General features: G+C 33.5%; 1 protein-coding gene across 3 annotated transcripts; it reads left to right on the top strand.

The window, feature by feature from the left end:
- Window positions 1-8,330: 8,330 nt before the first annotated feature.
- LOC115699159 (synaptonemal complex protein 1) lies at window positions 8,331-18,365 on the top strand. 3 transcript variants are annotated; one of them, XM_030626420.2, is made up of 19 exons: window positions 8,331-8,696; window positions 8,794-8,843; window positions 9,051-9,258; window positions 9,366-9,491; window positions 9,685-9,783; window positions 14,095-14,771; window positions 14,852-15,100; window positions 15,181-15,309; window positions 15,403-15,471; window positions 15,544-15,654; window positions 16,066-16,173; window positions 16,258-16,368; window positions 16,440-16,526; window positions 16,754-16,843; window positions 16,942-17,049; window positions 17,188-17,274; window positions 17,365-17,427; window positions 17,839-17,942; window positions 18,135-18,365. In XM_030626420.2, exons 1-18 carry the CDS (start codon window positions 8,540-8,542, stop codon window positions 17,938-17,940), a joined length of 2,631 nt encoding a protein of 876 aa, XP_030482280.2. In that variant the 5' UTR covers window positions 8,331-8,539; the 3' UTR covers window positions 17,941-17,942; window positions 18,135-18,365. The 3 variants fall into 3 exon arrangements, with proteins under 3 accessions (XP_030482280.2, XP_030482289.2, XP_030482304.2); XM_030626429.2 differs by having other exon boundaries at window positions 8,376-8,696; window positions 18,109-18,365; XM_030626444.2 differs by having other exon boundaries at window positions 8,597-8,696; window positions 8,794-8,946.
- Window positions 18,366-20,838: the final 2,473 nt, after the last annotated feature.

Genomic DNA, 20,838 nt, shown 5'->3' on the forward strand with positions numbered 1-20,838 from the left:
TAGCAATTGAAGATATGGATCCTAACATGGTTGAGGAGTCTAAATTCAAAGTTAGTAAGAAGGTGAGAAAGAAGATTCTCCTTAAAGAAATTGCTAAGGATCACGAGGCACAAGAAAGCAAAGACAAAGCATCAATTGACTCTAAAAAACCACCCAAAAAGAAGAGAAAGAAAAAGAAGCTTAGTAGAAAATTTCGGTCTCAAATGTTTGAAGTTGGGCAACAAGTGATTTTTTCCAACTCTTTAACGAAGGCTACTCATGGACGACTAGATTCAAGGTGTGATGGATCTTTCTTGGTGGTGAGAGTATACCCCGATGGGGTGGTGGAACTTCGTGATGCACTTTCAAGAAGAAAATTCTTAGTGAAAGGCCAAGGAGTGAAGTTTGGGGGTGGAGAGGTCAACCGAGAAAAGGCCTCTATTTCCTTGAAGGATGCTTGATGTTTGTAGTTTGGGGGTGCCAAAAGGAAAAAAAAAAAAAAGAGATTGAATTGAAAAAAAGAAAAAAAAAAAGAAAGAAAAAAAGAATGAAAAGAGAAAAAAAAAAAAAAGAAGAAAAAATTCAATAAAGGCACCCCAAGAAAAAAAAAAGCAAAAAAAAAAAAAAAAGAGATTGAATTGAAAAAAAAAAAAATTGAAATTGAAAAAGAAAAGCAAAAGAAAAAAAATATAGAAAAAAAAGAAAAAGAAATTATATATATTATAATTAGCTATAAATAATTGTCATGATGAAATTGAGATTGTGTTCTTTTCTTTGTGCAGAGAATCAAGTGAAAAAGGCTGTGGAAGTGAAGAAATTTTGAATTGGGCAAAAGCATTAAGTTTGGGGTGGCATGATGCTGTTCAGTTGCTATAGCAAAGGCTTAGCAAGAGGAGTTTTGGTTTTGGGCTGATCAAAGGATTGGGGTTTTGAAAAAAAAAAAAAAGAAAAAACAAGTACACGGTCTGGTCAAGAGGAACAAGTGAAAAATGTGTTAATGATGCAATCATTTATGTCAGTCCAATCATTTGGGCTGATGTACTTGGGTTGACCATCTTTTACCCAAAAAATGCCAATCTGTTATGAACAAAGAAAATAAATACAAGGGAGTTAGTGTTTATGGGGCTTTAATTGGTAGTCAACTGGGCCCCATGATGTTGTTGACTAGCCCATTTCCTCAATGACCAGCCCATTAGATCCTAGCCCTACCACATTCATCATCATCATCAATTTCAATTCCCATTCAAAACTCAGCCGTTTCCTCCATTCGTCCAGCACCAGACCCACCCACGATTTCACCTGACCTCGCCACAGCATCTCGACTGAGCTTCAAACCTTCGATCCCACCAAGAACCCAACTCCACCACCTTCATCATTTCACGGTTCAACCATCACTCATCTCTCCACCAGCCATTCTTCCACCTCCGTTCAACCACGTCGGACCCAGCAGCTGACCACGAAGCCAACCCAACCTTCGAACCACCAACCCAACCAACACCCGCACCATTCCAGCGATAATCACCACCATTCATTCACACCACCATCTTCATCACTACACCTTCCTCACGATTCAGCAACATTCAGTTCACCATCTTCAACCCGCACCAGCATCAGAATCCAAATCACCATAACCTCCATTTCATCTGAACCCGTAACCACCTCCATTCGACAATCACCAACTCGACCCACTACCAGCAAACCTCACTCAAAGCACACGACCCGAGTAACCTTCATGCATCAGACTCACCACCACATTCAGCAACCGAACACCACATTGAACACGAACGAACTCCCTGGTTTGTCAAGATTGATGTTTTTAATTTTTAATTTGTATTTGAACAATTTCTTGGCTGCCGAGTGATTATTTGTGGATGTTTGTTTTGGATAAAATTGAATTTAGATTTGCTGAAATAGTTCAATTGGTGGTGTAGTGCTTTGATTTGGAAGTGATATTTTGAAATGGTGTAGTTAAAAATTGGGTTTAGTGCAGCTTGGAAAGTGTGATAATTTTGGAAGAGTAATGGTTGTGGACGGATTGCTGTAGTGATGGAATTCGGTATAATGTGCAAAATATTGGTGTGAGTTTGACAATATTGTTGTGATTTGAGAAGTGTAAAGTGGTGTGTGGGTGGCTATAAAAAAAAGAGAGAAGAGTTGGGAGTTCTGCAGTGCCGTGGCTGTTGTGGTGATAGTTATTAGTATTGTGCTTTGGATATATGGGATTGTGAATATATACAGGGGGAATGTACCATGGTCAATTAAGGTTGTGATTGTTTGTGTGGATTTGGTGTAGTGTGAAAATTATTGGTGTGAATTTAAAATTCTTAGTGTGATTAGAAGTGTTGGTTTGGTGTGTGGATAAATTTTAATATATATATATATATTGTGGGAATGTGCAATCCGAGTAGTTGGGTTGAGTGTGGGTGATTTTTGAAATTGGTGAAGTGTGCTGAAATAGTTGAAGTAGTTTTAAAATTATTGTTGTGAACTTGGATAGACTGGAGTGGTGGTAAAGAAAAAAAAAAAAGTGTGGTGTTGGACAAGTTTTAAAAAGAGAAAAGAAGAGGGGAATTTCTTTGTGGCTATGTAGTCTTCAACCAAAGAAAAATGCCTAACATTCAAGAGGGTGACGCCACGATTTGAGCCCAAGTTCTCGCCATTTCCTCAGCAAGCTCTCAACCCGTGGACTGGGCCATCAACATCGAATCCAGAGGAGCCCCACGAGGTCTCCGAGTAGAGGGAGTTTCCTAATACCTAAACTATTTTGTATATATATATATTTTTTTTGTTATGTGTCGTTTTTAGTTTGTATTGTGCTAATTGTGTGTTGTCTTTTGTGCTTGGAACTTTTATTTTATGTCGCTTATGTGTTTGTTAGTTTGACATTGAGAGATTTATGAGTTTTTCTGTGGCCTAGTGTTCTGCTCGATGATGATATTTTCCACTCTTTCCATTACTGTTGCTGCCTAATTTTATTTGTTGTCTTTGCATGTTGAATTGTTGGATATCATGGATGTTTCTCTTTAGTCTCTCCTCACTAGTTTATACTTTTATTTTTCTACCATGCGTTGCATTTTTCATACGATTGCTTCACATATATACTTTTAGCATCTAGAATTGGTTAGTGCATCTCCTTTAAGCGAAATCCTAGTTAGACTTGTCCCTTAGAAATGATTTAGGCGTTCCTTGGACGTTTGAGCCTTTCTAACCCTCCCTATCAATCAATTTTTCCCTAGTCACCCAAGTTTGAGCCGTTAGCCTCGTTTTGTTGTGCAACCCAATCATACATATCACATCCTTCCTAAATTGCATTTCCACCTATGTCCTAACTTAATTGCTCACTTGTCAAGAGCCAAGTTTTACATTAAGTTTGGGGTGAGTGCGGTGAGTGTCAATTGTGGCGAGCTAATTCAAGATTATACTTTTAGCCACATTGGGGACAATGTTGGGTTGTAAGTTTGGGGTGGGGGAATTAGCTCACAAGGTATATTAGTATGCATTTTTTAATTAAATTTCTCTTGCTATATATAAGTATAATATAATACTAAATTCCTTTTTAACATATAAAAAAAAAAAAAAATCAGCAAAGAAAAGAAAATAAAAATAAAAAACAAATAAGTATATATATATATTTACTTGCAACTAAGTTTGGGGGTGTTCCACCCATTTTAGTTTTTTTTTTTTAAAAAAAAAACATAGCAAGAGAAGTCAATTTTAATATCAAGTACTTGTGAGTATTGAATTAGGGAACTGAGTCAAGAAAAAAAATCATAAGGAAGAGGCTCGGTTTTTGACAAGTGAAGTGGTTAGGTGTTGAGCTAGCTTAAATACATCCTTTAACATACCCTAACCCAAGCCTAACATTACAAGCCTAATAAAGTCCTATTGATCAAGGGGATAAGTTTAGACTACATTAGTGGAGAGGAGTGCACTAATCCAACTTATGGAGCTTAAATGAATGAAAAAAAAAAAGTGAAAAAAAAAAAGTTTAAGGTAGTTGTAGGAAAGTTCAAAGTGTTGGTGGGATATACTTGTATAAATTGTTGATTAGGTGACTTTTGGGAAATATTAATGTTATCCAATGACAAAAACGTTAAAGGGGCAGCATATAAAGTTACGGCAAGCAATTTCATATTCCATTTAATTCCATTTTTTCTGAGAGCGTCAATGTTCGCTAGGCCATCTTGAAGTTCTATAGAATCTCTCATGTGTCTTGTGTGTGAGTCTTTGTGTAAAATTTGTTGTTGTGTTTTACTTTGTTTATTTTGTGTTGTCATTGCTCGAGGACGAGCAAGATTCTAAGTTTGGGGTGTTGATAACTCTAAGATTTAGAGTTATTTTCATATCTTTAAGCTTGAATTTAATGTGAATTGTGGAGCAATTAATGTCTATATTGTGTAATTGTGTTTAGTTTGTTGTGTCTTTGTAATAAATGGAAGTGTGTGTGTGTTAGTAAGTGTTAGATGGACTTATGTTGTTGTTTGTATGTGTTTTAAGCAGAAAAAATACAAGAATAGGTATTTGGAAATGTTTGGGACAAGGAGAAAAAGGAGCAGAAAAATGATTATTGCTGACTGGCATTGCTATAGCAATCATCGCGTAGCAATTTGTCAGCCCAGTAAGTTTATTTTGGCAGATAGTCCAGCTGGCTTTAATGAAAAGAAAAACGAGCTGAGGTGGCAGAATTTGGCTATTGACTCAACAAACATGTGGAAAATGAAGGACAAGTGGGAGATGATTGGGATTTCCAATTAGGGTAAACTTTGGTACCCTAATTGGGGTGAAAAAAGAGAATTAGAGAAGAGGAGGCGGCTGACAGTGAAGAAAAGAAGAAAAATGAAGAAAAAGAAGAAAAAGAGAAAAAAAAAAACAAGAAAAGAGAGAGAGAGATAGTTTTATTTAGGGTTTTAATTTAGCATTTTTAATTTTGAGATTGGCAAAAATCAAGAGGAAGAAGAAGAGCAATTTGGAGAAGAAACTTAGAGTCTTGTGACAAGCTCTAAATGGGTTTTTATTTCTATCTTTCTTTTCTTTTAAATTTTGTAATTTTTGCACAATCTATTATGAGTTAATTTTCTTTTTGCTAGAATTATTTTCTTGACTTAAATTGTGATTTGATATTTTGTTGCTATGTTTTAGTGAATTGATTTTGTTCATTCAAGTGTGTTTATTGTGCAATTGCTTACTTTTGCTTGATCACCATTAGTAGGTACTAGCTAATCTTAATTTTGGAAAAAATAGGGTTAGTGGAATTGCTTGAATGATTCATGAATATCACTTTGGAAAAATGTGATTTGTAAATGGCATAGGAATATGCTATTTACCTTGTATGACTTGAAGGAATTGTACTTAAATTGATATTCTTAAATTAATTGGGCATAGGAATATGTTAATTAATTAGAGAATTAAACCATAAACACTTTGGAAAAAGGATTATGACATTTTAAATTCCTAGTTGACATTATCAATTTACAACAATACTCATTAGCACCATTATATCAACTTTGCATTTTTAGGCCAATTTAATAATTCTAGCTTGTTTTCTTCGTAGTTTGTGTTTGTTAATTTTTTTACATATTCTCATCACTTTATTTTATTTTTGTTGAAACCAATTTGTGAGTAATTAGTTTTATAAATCAATTTCCAATTTTTAATCCCTGTGGATACAATACTCGATTTATCACTTTATTACTTGTTAACGATTGCGTGCACTTGCGTATACAATTTTCACAACAATGCAAAACAATCTTACCATGAAAAAATATTTTGTCAACTAACTTGCCAAAAAAGGACTTTACAAATGCAATTTTCTTAACATTCTTTTTGGGTATTCAAAACCCACTATAAAATTGCATCAATAATAATCATTTTTAATGATTCTTTAGTTGTATTCACATAAATACAATCATTTTTTTTTCGACAAATATAAAACATTTATTTCAGGAAATGTTTGTCAAAATCTATATCGATATTAGATTACTTTTCATTGTCCTCAAAAAATACAAGAACATATATATAAATATGTATTCATCTCTTTCATTATATATCCATCAACTATATAATGAATATTACGTTTGCATAATCTTCAGGATATATGCAAGATTTTATTGAGGACGCATAATCATTAGGATATATGCAATATTTTATTGAGGATGCATAATCTTCAGGATATATGCAATATTTTATCGAAGATGCACAATCTTTAGGATATATGCAATATTTTATCGAGGATACATAATTTTCTGGATATATGTATAATTTATATAAATTTTCTCTATCATATCATAGACACACATATATTGTAAATATTATGAATGATAAGAACATAATATATATATATATATATATGAAATCAATAATAAATATATAAAAACATATACATACATATATAATATATAGATATATAGATAAAAACAAAAGGAAAACAAATGATTCTTGAAATTGTTTCAGTCAAATGAGTATATATATATAAATATATATTTAGTGTATCTTGATTTTGAAACAATTCAAGAACTTTAACAAGATACTTACATTGGAAAACAAATATACATACATATAGATATATCTTGATTTTGAGTATATATGTTTTTATAATAAATATATAAAAACATATACATACATATATAATATATAGATATATAGATAAAAACAAAAGGAAAACAAATGATTCTTGAAATTGTTTCAGTCAAATGAGTATATATATATAAATATATATTTAGTGTATCTTGATTTTGAAACAATTCAAGAACTTTAACAAGATACTTACATTGGGACTTGGGCAGTGACTCATGCTTGAAGCTTGGGCAGAGACTCGTGCTGATAACGTGTTATAAAATAATATAGAATAATATAAAATAAGTAAGAAGAAAAGAAGAAGAAGATGAAGAGAGAAAGAGAATGAGAATTTATCAGTTGTTTATTCCAATGGGGTGAACCCCTATTTATACAAATAGGAGAGTCAAATATTAAGAAACTAAGAAAAAAGAGGAATGTTGATTACAATTAATGGTAATAAATAAAAGATTTGGACATCTACCTATCTATATATATATATATAAAAGAGAAGTATGAGGCGGTGATGTGACACTCTATAATCACTCCTAATAGGCTTTTTTGATCTCTCCTTAATTATTTCACTTTTAAATTTTTTATTCAATTTATAAATATTAATGAATCAATTAATCAATTAATTAAGAAAAATATTATAATTAATTAATTAATAACATATCTAAAATATATACATTTTAAAAAAACTAAAATATCTAATGTTAAATTTAAATCTTTATTAATTTATTATATATATAGGGATATGATTTTGTCCCGTTATTGTACTTTCACGGATTGTAATCCGTGATGTACGACAACCGTCAGATGAGGAAGTTATTTGATCTGACGGCTGAGATTGATCTAGGGATAATTAGGATTAAAAAGTAAAAACGTACCCGACCACACATTTAATGTACCCTGAGACCCATCTAATGTACCACAGAATACATTCCGTGAAAGTACATCACGGGACAAAATCATATCCCTATATATATGTATTATCTCTCTCACTCTCTCACCTTTTTCTTTCTTTTTTTTTATTTTTTTCTATTTTTTTTTATTTTCTTTTATTTTTTAGTGCACAATCTTTCTCTAATTCTATTTTTTTTTTAATTTTTTTTCTTTTGTTTGTTTAGAGTACCTCAAAGAATAATGAGCAATAACAATGATATTAATGGACAACATCAAGAACTCGATTTTCTATTGGTATTTCTTTTCTTTCTATATTCTATAATATTTTTTTTTGGTAGATTACTAATTATTGTTAATATGATCTATTTATTCTTAATATCTCAGTACTTATCAAAATAATTCTCGATAATTTGAAGACATATAGACTTTTTTTTGATGTCCACAGTACTTCACCATCGTCAATAACTTCGAATTATGTATGATTTATTCATTAGTTTCGATTTTTTGTTGGTATTTATTTTCTCTCTATATTTATAATATATTTTCTCTATAATAGATATATAGATTATAAAAGATTAAAATTAAATAAGTCTATTAAAATGTTTTTGTAAAAATACAAAAAAAAAAAAATAGTTTAAAATGTAAAAATAAATTTTTTTTTATTAATTATTAAAAGTAAAAAAAATATTAGAAGAATTACTCATATTATTAAAAGAAATTATAAAATATTATCAAATTTTGAATTTAAATATAATTTTATAAGTTAATTATCACTAAATAAAATATAACGCAGGTGAAGCGCGGTATGTTTTCTAGTTATTAATATTTATAATATCTATTCTATTTTCTCGGTTGTTGTTGTAAATGATTTTTTTTTTTTTTGTGAGTAAGTTGTAAATCACTTTTAATTTATAATAATAGTCAAATTTCTCAAAAAAAAAAAAAAAAAATAGCAGGGTCAGGTTGGCGCCAATTCATTTCAACTACGTTTAATATCTGAGACTCCAATGCTCGCACTCCCAGAGCTACGGGGTCAGAGCTCACCGTACAAATTTCAAGGTTTTCTTTCTCGTTTTTCTTTGCATGCGATCAAATTTTGAAAATGCAGAAGCTAGGGTTTCCAACCATGAGAAGCTTGGATCATTTGAAGTCGCTCACCGGATCGGTCTCTGGTACTGCAAAGACCTTCTCATTCTCTTCTCGGCAGCCTACGGATTCAATATCTTCGGGAAGCTTTACGAATTTGAAGATCACTGCAGGTTCTATTTTTATCTGGGAATTGTTGGTTGTTTGGCTGATTTTCTCTGAAAATTTGGAAATTTCCTTACACTGTTTCGTCGGATATTTTTATTTTAGAGAAACTGGTGAAAGAGCAAGCTTCCGTGAAGACTGATCTAGACATGGCGGTACCTCTCTTTGTTTCTCCCTGTGTCTGTCGGTGCTTTCGTTTAATTTGTTCGATCAAGCTCAATGTCTGTCTCATTACGCACACAAGAATTTTTTACCAATGTATGATCGTTAGGGTTTGGTATTCTTCCTTTTTTCTATGGGAGGCTGAAGATGTAGTGATGTAGATATTACTGATGGTGATTTAATAAACTATTTAAATGCAGAACAATAAACTGAAAAAATCGATGGAGCACATCCGTGCGTTAGAAGAAAAGTTACAGAATGCGTTTAATGAAAATGCTAAACTCAAGGTGAAACAGAAAGAAGATGAGAAGCTGTGGAATGGCTTAGAATCTAAATTTTCTTCTACGAAAGCACTGTGCGATCAACTCTCTGAAACTTTAAAGCAATTAGCCAGTCAAGTCCATGATGGTACATACAATATATTTGGAGCTCTGTTTTTCCTATTCTGTTTTTATTACGAGTTTAATGTTATTGAAAGAAAAAGAATGCTAATTGTAGTTTCCTTCTTTTAATAGCTGAGAAAGATAAGGAGTTATTTGAAGGCAAACTGTCTGCAAATGCAAATGTTCTTGATGATTTGAATCAGCTAATGAATGGTCTGTCTTTAAAATTAGATACTGCAGAGGAAACTATTAAAAAACGTGAGTTTTCTTGCTCCCTCTATCTTGCAAAAGTTATTGGATGTCAAATACACATGGATGATGCATTGTATCGTGTATAGCTGCTGCTTACAATACTAAATTTGATTACTGATCCATTTATAAATAACAAGAGACTGCAGATTTCGACTACTAAAATATATTCGATACTATAATCTGCGAATACTAATGGCAGGTGAAAAGGAGTTTGAAGATCTAAAAATTGAGAAAGAAGAAATGGATAAGTTTTACAGAGATGAACAATGCAGAACGACTAATCTCATAGATGAAAAAGGTACAATTCTATCATGGTTGAGATTTCTTTTAGAAAAGCAACAAAAAGACGAAAAATAAGTTTTTGAGATTTCAGACATAGTTTCTATCTGGATGCAACTTAACTTAATTGTTGTTTGTGTGGTTACTCTTTTTACAATGCAAGGTAGGCAAAATTTCAGTGGATAGTTATGGTCACATTTCTTATCATGGAACTTTTATTAGGCTGCAATGTTGTGATTAGTGTTTTGGAGAATTTGAATTGGAATAAAAACATCATTACTGTTAGGCAATATAGCACGTGCTTCATAATTGAGTCTTCCCTTTCTTGAAGATTCAATCAAATATATTAGACTTTGGTTCTTGAATGTTGAAGTTGAACAAATTATGCACGTGCTTCATGCTTGAGCCTTATAATAAACTTGATATGGTATGTTGAAGTCGGTGGTAAGATTCATAGTATTATACCTCAGTTATTCTTTGTACTCTAAATTGCCATTTCATTTTTTGTTTTTCTTCTTATTATGAATTGATTTCAAATATCTGTATATATATATATATGTATATATATAAATATTTATAGTATTACCATTTAAATGAATAGATATTAATGTTACTTTTGTTGTCTGTTTAAGTTATTTTTTTTTTTTTTTGATGAATCAGGAAATTATATTGCACAAAACACTTTACATCCTAAGAGCACCCCAAGAAAGAGCCTCAATGAATTAATCTATACAAATATTGTATTTACAAAATTACAATCCATAAAACCAATCCCTATCTTTACAACTCAACTTCTTAGGCAAAAACATAGTCACCCGAGTCTTAATTCTCCACCGAACAGCCTCCATGATTTTCACACAATCCGGCTGCTCATTTTGCCATTCAAGCTTGTTTCTAGCCTCCCAAATGCTATACACCAGACCTGCAATTACAGCAGCCAACACATTCTTCCTAAACTTACTTATCTTAGCTTTCCTTATCCATCTCAATATCAAAGGAAGCTCAATGGCAGCCGTGCCCCAAACCAGCCATCTTTTGGCTGCCTGTAGACAGTTTCCAGCAAAGGAACAAGTGAAAAATAAATGGTGTGTATCCTCTGAATGATCATTGCATAATCGGCACCTGTTATCAATTTGCATGCCAAACTTGGCCAACCTTTCCTTTGTCTTTAATCTGTTCAATACAGCCAACCAAAGAATCACACTATGTTTAGGAATGTTTAGTCTTGCCCAAACTTCTCTACTCCAAGGAACTTTATCATGCTGTGGCTTGAGCAAATCATAACCTGCAGAAATCACATATTTTTTCTCTTGGAACTCCCTCGGGTTCTGGATGGTTTTTAGATGTTCCTTAAGAGTTACAAGCTTCCTCCAATACCAACTCGAATGGATAGAAGCATTGTAACTCCACCAAGGTTCTCTTTTGATATATACACTATGTACCCATCTCAACCACAAACTTTCTTGTTGGTTTGCAATAGCCCACATGTACTTACACATAGCAGCCCTATTCCACTCTTCAAGTCTTTTAATACCCAAGCCCCCCTCCTTTTTTGAGAGACAAACATTATCCCAAGCTACCGCACCACCTCCTTGGAAAGTAGCTTGCCCTTTCCAAAGAAATGCTCTACAAATAGCCTCAATGTTTTTCAGGATCTTATTTGGGAGAATCATCATTTGACTCCAATACGCTTGAATGGCAATGAGTACCGAGTTTATTAGAGTTATTCTACCTGCAAAAGACAAGTTTCTCGTACTCCAACTCTTGATTCTAGCTGTCATTTTTTCAGCAAGTAATTCACAGTCCTTTCCAGATAGCTTTTTAGAAGAGATTGGGATCCCCAAATAAGTGAAAGGCAATACCTGCTTTTGGAAGCCCGAAACAGCCAGCAATTGTTGGACTTCTCTTTGAGACATATTACTACAGTAGCAAGCCGTTTTGGAAGCATTCGGGCATAAACCAGATGTTCTTGAGAATAGCTTCAATGCCTGTAGCATATAGTTGATACTCCTCATGTCTCCATTACAAAATAATAGCACATCATCCGCAAAAGCAAGGTGATTAAGTTTGATTTTTGAGCAGCCATTATGAAATTTAAAGTCACTCTTCTCCCCAATCTTCTTCATCAATCTAGACAAATATTCCATGCCTAGAACAAACAAAAGAGGTGACATAGGATCTCCTTGCCTAAGTCCTCTCTTAGATTCAAAGAATCCATGTAAAGATCCATTGAACATAAGAGAGAATTTAGGAGTTCTAACACATTGCATAATAAGCTGCACAAATGAGAAGGGAAAATCAAGTCCAACAAGCATTTCTTCAAGAAAGTCCCATTCAACAGTGTCATAAGCCTTCTGGAGGTCTAATTTTATCATACAACTTGGTTTATTTGCCTTCCTTTCATAATGTCTAACCAAGTCCTGACAAATCATGATATTATGCCCAATATATCTTCCCTTAATAAAACCTCCTTGGGAAGGAGAGATTATTTGAGGCAAGATATTTCGGATTCTAGAACTCAAAAGCTTGGTTGCAATCTTATAAATAACATTACAACAAGCTATTGGTCTAAAATCCTTAACATTATTGGGGCATTTGATCTTAGGAATCAAAGTAATAATTGTAGAATTTATCTCTTTTAATATATTACCTGACTCCAAGAATGACAGCACAGCATTAGAAACCTCCTCTCCAATGTAGTCCCAATTATCCTGATAGAAAAAGCTCGAGAAGCCATCCGGTCCGGGCGATTTATTTCCAGGAATACTAAAGACAGCTGCTTTCACTTCTTCTTTAGAAAAATCCTGAAGCAACATGTTTTTCTGCTCCTCAGAGAGCCTAGGACCTTTTGCAAGAACCCCTGGATGCACCTTCCTTCTATTGTCCACATTTGATCCAAGCAACTTTTTATAAAACTCAAGGAAGGCTGCTGTAATATGATTCGGGTCATGAGTTCTAGATCCATCCTCCAGCTCTATAGAAATAATTCTATTCTGCCTCAATCTCTGCTTGATACTAGAATGAAAGAAAGCTGTGTTTGCATCTCCATCCTGAATCCAAGCCGATTTAGCTTTCTGCTGAAGGAATGAGGCATAATTTTTCTGTGCTTCGATCAATTTAACCCTTATCTCACTCTCCTGCGCAAGCAAAGTAGAATTTAGAGGCTGCTGGTGCACTTCCGATTGCAAGCCATCAAGCTCATGCTGATATCTGGTGACTATTGCCTGCAAATTATTGAATCCCTCCTTATTCAGCTCCTTTAACATCAGTTTAAACTGCTTGAGCTTTGAGACAAGTTGAAACATGGGAGAGCCACTAAGATTTCGACTCCAGCACTCACGAAGAAGACTTTCATATTTTGTATGAGACCGCCACATGCGAAAATATTTGAAAGGCTTCTTGCCAGTACTAGCAATCGGATGAATGGTAAGAACCCCCGGGGAATGATCAAAAATCCCTTCATTCAGATAAATCACTTCAGCAAATTCATATCTATTCAACCAAGCCTGATTAGCTAATACTCGATCAATCTTAGAAAAGATTCTGTCTCCACCTTGCTGTTTATTTGACCAAGTAAAGAAATTCCCACTGGTTTTAATATCATCCAACTGACATTGATGAACACAATCCCCAAATGCCGAATCAGGATAGTACCTAACCTTGTTTCCGATTCTTTCTTCCTTTGCTAGAACATCATTAAAATCGCCCATTATACATACATTGTAGGATTTTCTTAATTATTCTTCTACACTTCAAGCCTAGTTACTTGTTATACATATTTTTATGTTAAAAGAAAATTGGATGTAGTTTGCTTATACACATTTTCTTTGCATGTGAGTCATTCTTGTTTAATGTTTAGAGAGTAAAGGATTTTTCCCTGGATATAAGAAATCTGGGGTAAGGTCCTCATATTTTTGATGTTATTTCTTTCTTTTTTTGTGATTGTGTTTCCACTCAAATAATGTCTGCTATATAGTACATTTTTCTCAGTCTCATACTTTTGTCGTAAGATGGTTGGCTTCCTTTGATCTCCTTGGGCAGGGAAATGAAATGTTAGAAGCAAATGAAATGAAATGTTATTCTACTAGACCCTGTTCATCCCATAAGTTTTGTACATGGGGGGAGGGAGGGAGGGAGGGGGATATCACATAGATTTATGTTTTGCAATAGATACTGAGAATAGTATCTTTTTTCACTGGAACTGGAGGCTTGCATCTTTTATCATGATGAGTGAATTTCAGAAATTGTAAATCTGATGTCATTAATTCCGTGTGTTCCTTTTTATTATCTAATGAATTTATTTTACAACCCTCTTTCTATTCACCTACAGATGCCATGATAAAGAACTTTGAAACAACTGTAGCAGCTAATAGATTGATTGCAGAAAGCTTGAACTCTAAGTTGAGCGATGTAAAGCTTGAGTTGAAGTTAAAAGAAGATCATATTAATCACTTGCTAACCCTGAGGGACAACCTGGAGAAAGAAAAGAGTGATGTTCAATTGCTGAAGGAGGATCTTGCTAAAAGATTAGATACGTCCTTCCTTGAGATAAAGAATCTTGAAGCTCTTATCCATGTGTTCAGTTCCCTGTTGGTTGAAGTGGATAAACAAAGTTTGACTGTTTTAGATAAGTTTGATCAGCTAAACTATCTTTACAACTCTTGCTTCAAGTTGGTCCAGGAGGAGAGGGACCTTGCTAGCAAGCATGCTAAGAGACAGTATGATCAACTTAATGATAAGTTCTTACTCATATCATCAGAGAAGAATGCATTGCAGTTGGGAAATCAGGACTTAAACAATAAGGTCATTGAGCTTCAGAAAGTTCAAGAGTCTATCATGGCACAGCTTTCTGAGGAAGGCAATATAGCCAGGGAGAGGATCCAGAATTTGGAGTCTGAAGCAGAAAGTCTGGTCTCAAAGAAGATCGAGTCAGAGAAGCTGATTTCCACATTAGAATTGCAAGTTGAAACTCTTTCGGAAAGTTCAAGGTCATCAGAGAATAAACTGGTTAGCAATTTTCTCAACTCATCTATGGAAGTTCCTAACATACAAAGTTTTTAAACTAAGGTTATTTTATGATCTTGCAGCAAGAACTACTGCTAAAATTTTCAGCATTAGAAAATGAAAATAAAGATAACACAGAAAAATTACAAGCAGAGATGCAGAAAAAAGTCGATGAAATAGATATTCTGCAAAAAGAGGGAGAGAAACGAGAGGAGCACATAAGCTTACTGGAGAAACAAGTAGAGCAACTTCGTAACATCATAGAGGAAAAGGAAAGGCTCATTTTGCAATATAAAGAACGAGAGACTAAACTGGAAGAACAATTTACAGAGGTTCTATAAACAGCTTTGGCATATTATTTTGTGAGTCCTATAATATTTCATTACTGAAGAGATTCTGTCGGTTAATGCAGAATCAGGTGTTGTTGGCTACTGCTGAAAGTAGACTAGCAGAAGCTAGAAAGCAATATGATGTTATGTTAGAAAGTAAACAGCTAGAATTATCAAGACATTTGAAAGAATTATCTCAGAGGAATGATCAGGTCTTGTATCTTATTATTTACTAAAATATCATTATCAAGCCTCTGTAAGCTGTACAAATACCTTTGGATTGACTCAATATGGAATTGGATTAGGCAATTAATGACATCCAGAAGAAGTATGAGGCAGAGAAGTTAGAAATTATCAACATGGAAAAGGAAAAGGTAAGCCTGTTTCATAATCTCTTTCCACATTTTTAATAGTGAATCATGCTTTTCATACTTTTGAACCTTCAGGTAGAAAACATTACTGGAGAATTGGAAGCAAAATGTGATAAAACAGTTGCTGAATGTAAAGAAGAATCAAGACAGTACCTGATGCGTGTCCAGGAGGAACATGCTTCTCTGGTATGCCTAAAAAAGTGGTGCAAGCCTAATATTGTTAACTTGCTAAATATCATTTTTCCAATGGCACATTCTTCTTTATGGTGCAGCACAAAGATCTTTGTTTATTTTCCTAGAGGTATTTTGACAAAGGACACTGGCAATCTTTTTCTTTCGCTTAAGGAGTAAAAATTGTATGAATATGCTGAGCAGCCACACGGATTAACCTATTTAATGGATCTAGTAGATTTCATTCATTCTTAATTATTCACCATTTAAATCATAAACCTTATGTGGTATGCAAACTTATCCAACCGAAACAAATGGCGTTCGGAAAATGTTTCTGAGCTACATCCGATACAGTTTTCTGATCTTGTTTTTTCTGCACACTGATGTGTACTGTTATGATTTCATTTCCATCTTGTGCGTATCTAGGTAAGTCGCATTCAGCAGGATTATGATCGTAAAGAGCTGAGTCTTAAAGCCAATCACAGTGAAGAACTAAAACGTTCTCAACTTCAAGCTGAAGGTGAACTGAAAGAGGTACATGCTATTCATATTTAGTTGGAGAGGTTCAATTTTAAAACGAAGTTTGCTTCAGTAGCTAATTAGTTGTAATATGATCAGAGAATGACAACACTGAGGAAAGAGTATGAAGCGCAGATGGACACTTTGAGGTGTCAGCTTGAAGATGAATGTAGAAAGCTTCAAGATGAGTTGGATCTTCAGAAATCCAGAGTAAGAACTTTCCTCGGACATGATATAACATCATGATCACTGCTTTGTATTAATTTTGCTTGTAAGCGCAGGAGGACCAACAGAGGGCTTTACTGCAGTTGCAGTGGAGAGTGATGGGCGATAAACTACAAGAGGACCAAGAAGTAAACTCGAAAAAGGTTTCTCTTTAGAATTGGAAGCTCTCTCCCTTTCTCTCAAGTGCTCACATTTACATAACAATGGAGCTCGATACTACATAAATTTTCAGATGAAATTACCCTACACATCTTTATTTTGTTGAAGATTTTTATGGAGCTGTATTTTTTTAGAACTAAATTTGAATTTTTTCCTTCTATTACCTACCTGTTACATTTTCATAATCTTTTAAACTTCTTTTTCTCTTCAGGATTACTCTGTTTCCTCAATTCATATCAAGAATTCTGCTGGTGCGAAAAGAAGTCAACATACTCTAGTAAGACCTGACAATGAAGAGAAGGTGAAAACAGAAACAAGCGATCAATTTGCAACATCACCTTGTGTAAAATATCTCCTTCTAATTTCACTATTTTTAAAATCAATTTCCTTTTTTCTCAGGATTCTTCATACTTGAGAGCAACACAAACACCGGTATCAAAGATGTTGAAGAAAGTAGAGAATCCAACCGCGGGAAGTGTGTTGAGTATTCCAAAACATCATAAGAAGGCAAGCAATTCTGTAATTGATTTTTTACTAGAAGTATACTCTTAAATGGTGGTTCAGAAGTTTGGTATAGCTGCAAATGATATTTAATTGAGCTCATATATGATGCTTCGCTTTGAGACTCACTTCATAGTTCTGCAGGTTACTCATCACGAATATGAAGTTGAAACTTCTAATGGAAGGACAATTACAAAACGGAGGAAAACAAAGAGTACTGTCATGTTTGAGGTAGGCACTTGGTTACCATGACAAAGCTTACATACATGAAATGAGTAAATTTATCTTATAATACAGTATTTTTGCTTAATGCTGTATCAGGATCCCAGAAAACGTAAAAAGATGAACACTCCAAAAGTAAACACTCCAAGGAATCTTATCAAGGTGAAATCTGTAATGAGATTCTATTTTTTCCTTTTAAGAACCTATTGTTGGAATCTAGCTGAATATTAGATTGTCAGGTAGTACTTTTGATTATGCCATTTTCTTCTAGATAGAATAACAGGAAGTTCCGTGCTCTCTAAATAGAGCCTATAACTTAATCTTGATTGGAAAATGAGCCCTGGCTCACCGTACGTGTTAGTTACTTTGTTTTTCTTTGCTTATTACTAGTGGGGTTCTCTGGAGCTTGTTTGATGTAGGAACGTAGAGAGCTTATTTTTGTTTACTGACTTGGAAATAACTTTTGATGCTTGAAGTAGATTAGAATTTAAAGAAAAGAAATACTGTTAAAAACCAAGATATACACAGAAATAGAACTGAATTTTGAGTGCAAAATTTTCATGGCTTATGCAGGGAGTCAAGGACGGATCTCATTTACCTCCTCCGAACCTAGGTGATCTGTTTAGAGAAGGGTCTTTGGATCCATACGCAGATGATCCATATGCCTTTGATTAGAGGTATTTAATTCACCCACACTTTCTAGAGATAATTCTATCAAATCATAAAGTTTGAGTTACTTTCTCAATAAAGAAGTAGCAAATAAACATTTGATATTTAAAAATATATTTATATAAAATCCAACAATTTCATGATGAAGAGCCTTGTTTACTAACTTATTTTTAGTTTTTACTGGCAATTTCCTAGTACAGGCTTTTCAGGAGGCTTCTCTTCTCTTCTTAACTGTGCTACTGTGACCAGAGCATAGAGGTTTCTTGGATTGCTGTTTTTTTCTCCCTTCCCTTTCATATGCACATAAGATTTGCGATAACTGCTTCATGTGGAAGACAGGATTAGAATAATTCATACATAATTTTTTTTACTAGTAAATGAACTAAGCGTGGATTGAGAATTTTTTTTGGTCTCAATATGAGATTTCTGTCTATCTGTGCTCTGTAGTCATTTCAACACTTTTTTTTACACACCAAAATGTTAGTACGTAGGTATGATTGTTCTTATTCTTTTAACAACTAAACCACAAGTCAATGGAATAGTGGAAAGCACTCCTCACTCGAACATATAAAACAAATTCTATTGGAATATTTTCTCATGTTGGAATGATCTTTCTTCCATTTCAAAATAGAATAATCATTCTACCAAAATGGTGGAAAGGACATTTTATTGGAATGACATTCCAATATTTTAAAAAGCAACTAAACAAGGGAATAAAATGAAAATTGTTTCATTTTCATTCCATTTCATTACTTCCAACCAAACGCCACCCAACATAAATGGCATAAGAAGGTAAACCGATCACGCCCATGCAAACACATCCAACAACAGTGGATCAGATCACCTTTTAAAAAACCTTACAATGTGCTCTAAATAAACTAAGGATACTTTGAAATTAAAATTGGCCATGTACATTAATGAGATTAAATATATCAAGGATAGTTTGAAATTTGCGAGAAAATTTGAATTGCTTTATATGCAGCAAGTTGGGAAAACATCAGCATGGATAAAAAGACTTCAGACCTGATTTTTAATGTGTATTATCAGTTAATTTGTTCTGTTACAACTTTATAAATATATATGGAAGTTTATCCTTCAACAGATTAACTAACATAACTAATTATTTGGTAAGTTAGTTAAAACTGGTTCAACTAAGTTTAGACAACTCAAATCCTAACTCTTTATCCTGTTACAAACAATTTGCCTTTCCTTGTGTATGAGTTGTGCTATATATAGCTCAAAGTCCCATTTCAAAGAAAAGACGTGCAATCTAATGAGAGAGGCAAAGAGTATTAGTGAGAGAGTGATAGAGTTCTTTGTGACTAAGAACTCAAAGGGGAAACACATGGGGTTGAAGGACTGTTACTACTCTTCTAGTGTGATTTCAGAGGGTCTGCTAAGACCTCTGCCATTAGTGTTGTACTGACTCAAACTTGTTTATAGTGGATTAATGATAATGGCTTTAAGCTGGAGTATGGTTAGTAGGGGTGTTCATCCGATCCAATCCGCACTTTTTTGGTCAAACAACATCCAATCCGCACTAAGTGCGGATTTCATATTTTGGATCCAATCCGATCCGCATAAGAGTTTAAATCCAATCCAATCCAATCCGCAATAGTGCGGATTGGATCGGTTATTTTGGATCGGTTACTTTTTTAATAATAAATTATTTAATATTTCATAGAAAAAAAAATTAAAAAAAGACTATTGTTTCTTAATCTCCAATACTAATCTATTTCTATCTCTATTTATATACAAATTAAACCAATATACATATATATCAATATATATATATATATACTTATCTTTAGATTTACACTAAAATATATATATGTATCTAATTATTAAAATAAATAAGCTAGTATATATATATTTAAACTTTATGTGTATGTGTCTATGTGAATAAGAATTATTTTTCTTGTATTTTTTATTACAAAATAAATAAAATACACCAACTCAATATATTACTAAAAAAGATTAAGAAATTAGAAGTTTGTGTTTTTTTTTTTTAATTAATATATATTACATATTATAATTTTTTAAAAATATATATTTAAGTGCGGATTGGATTGGATCGGTTACTTTTTGAGGTCAAACAACATCCAATCCGCACAAGTGCGGATTTTAGATTTTTCAATCCAATCCAATCCGCACAAGTGCGGATATCCACATTTTGCGGATTGGATTGGATTGGATCGTGCGGATTGGATTGGATCGGATACTTTGTGAACACCCCTAATGGTTAGGAATCGATTTGATTTTTAGGACCAGAACCAAGATAAATCTTGTCTCCCTCTTCAATTTAATTTTTTATTCATGATTGATTAATTTCAATTCTATTTTGGTGTTTGATTTCTATGAATTTTTGATCAATTCGTGTGTGTTTTAGATGAGTCTTGATGTTGTTGTTGAGATAGAATTTCTAACAAATCAGAGTTAGTGTTCATGATCCGAAAGAAGAGACCGAGACTCATCTAAGATTGATCGTGATTTAAAGATGAGTAGCTCATCTAGATTTGAACTCAAGAAGATCAATAGGGGGCTTTGGATTGTGGAGAGAAAGTTTGAAAGGGATTCTGGTTCATCAGAAGGTAGCAAAGGCAATAAAGTTTACTTACACCTTGGATAAGTGTTATGTTCTTTCTAGGACATTGGCAAAGTATGCTAGTATTGGATGTATGGAGTATACGTTAGACTGGGACGATATTGATCTTGGTAAAGATATTATAATCTTAGCATTGTATCTTTCTAAGTCAATATCACTCGTTGATCTTAGATCAAAAGATCTTAATCCTAATATGGTTAGGTTCGATCTTAAGAGTGTTATTTATGTTCTTTGAGTTGTTCGTTAAAACTCATACGGGCGAACACTTACATCTTGGGAACATGATAGTACAATTAAGT

This window comes from Cannabis sativa, chromosome X (assembly GCF_029168945.1).
Source record: "Cannabis sativa cultivar Pink pepper isolate KNU-18-1 chromosome X, ASM2916894v1, whole genome shotgun sequence".
In the NCBI taxonomy this organism is placed as follows: Eukaryota; Viridiplantae; Streptophyta; class Magnoliopsida; order Rosales; family Cannabaceae; genus Cannabis; species Cannabis sativa.

What these genes read in the sequence shown, in the direction of transcription:
- LOC115699159 (XM_030626420.2), top strand. Translation starts at nt 8,540, where the DNA reads ATGCAGAAGCTAGGGTTTCCAACCATGAGAAGCTTGGATCATTTGAAG. An exon ending in AGAGGAAACTATTAAAAAAC is followed by an intron (nt 9,492 to 9,684) that starts GTGAGTTTTCTT and finishes TACTAATGGCAG; the next exon opens with GTGAAAAGGAGTTTGAAGAT. An exon ending in TGGATCTTCAGAAATCCAGA is followed by an intron (nt 16,369 to 16,439) that starts GTAAGAACTTTC and finishes TTGTAAGCGCAG; the next exon opens with GAGGACCAACAGAGGGCTTT.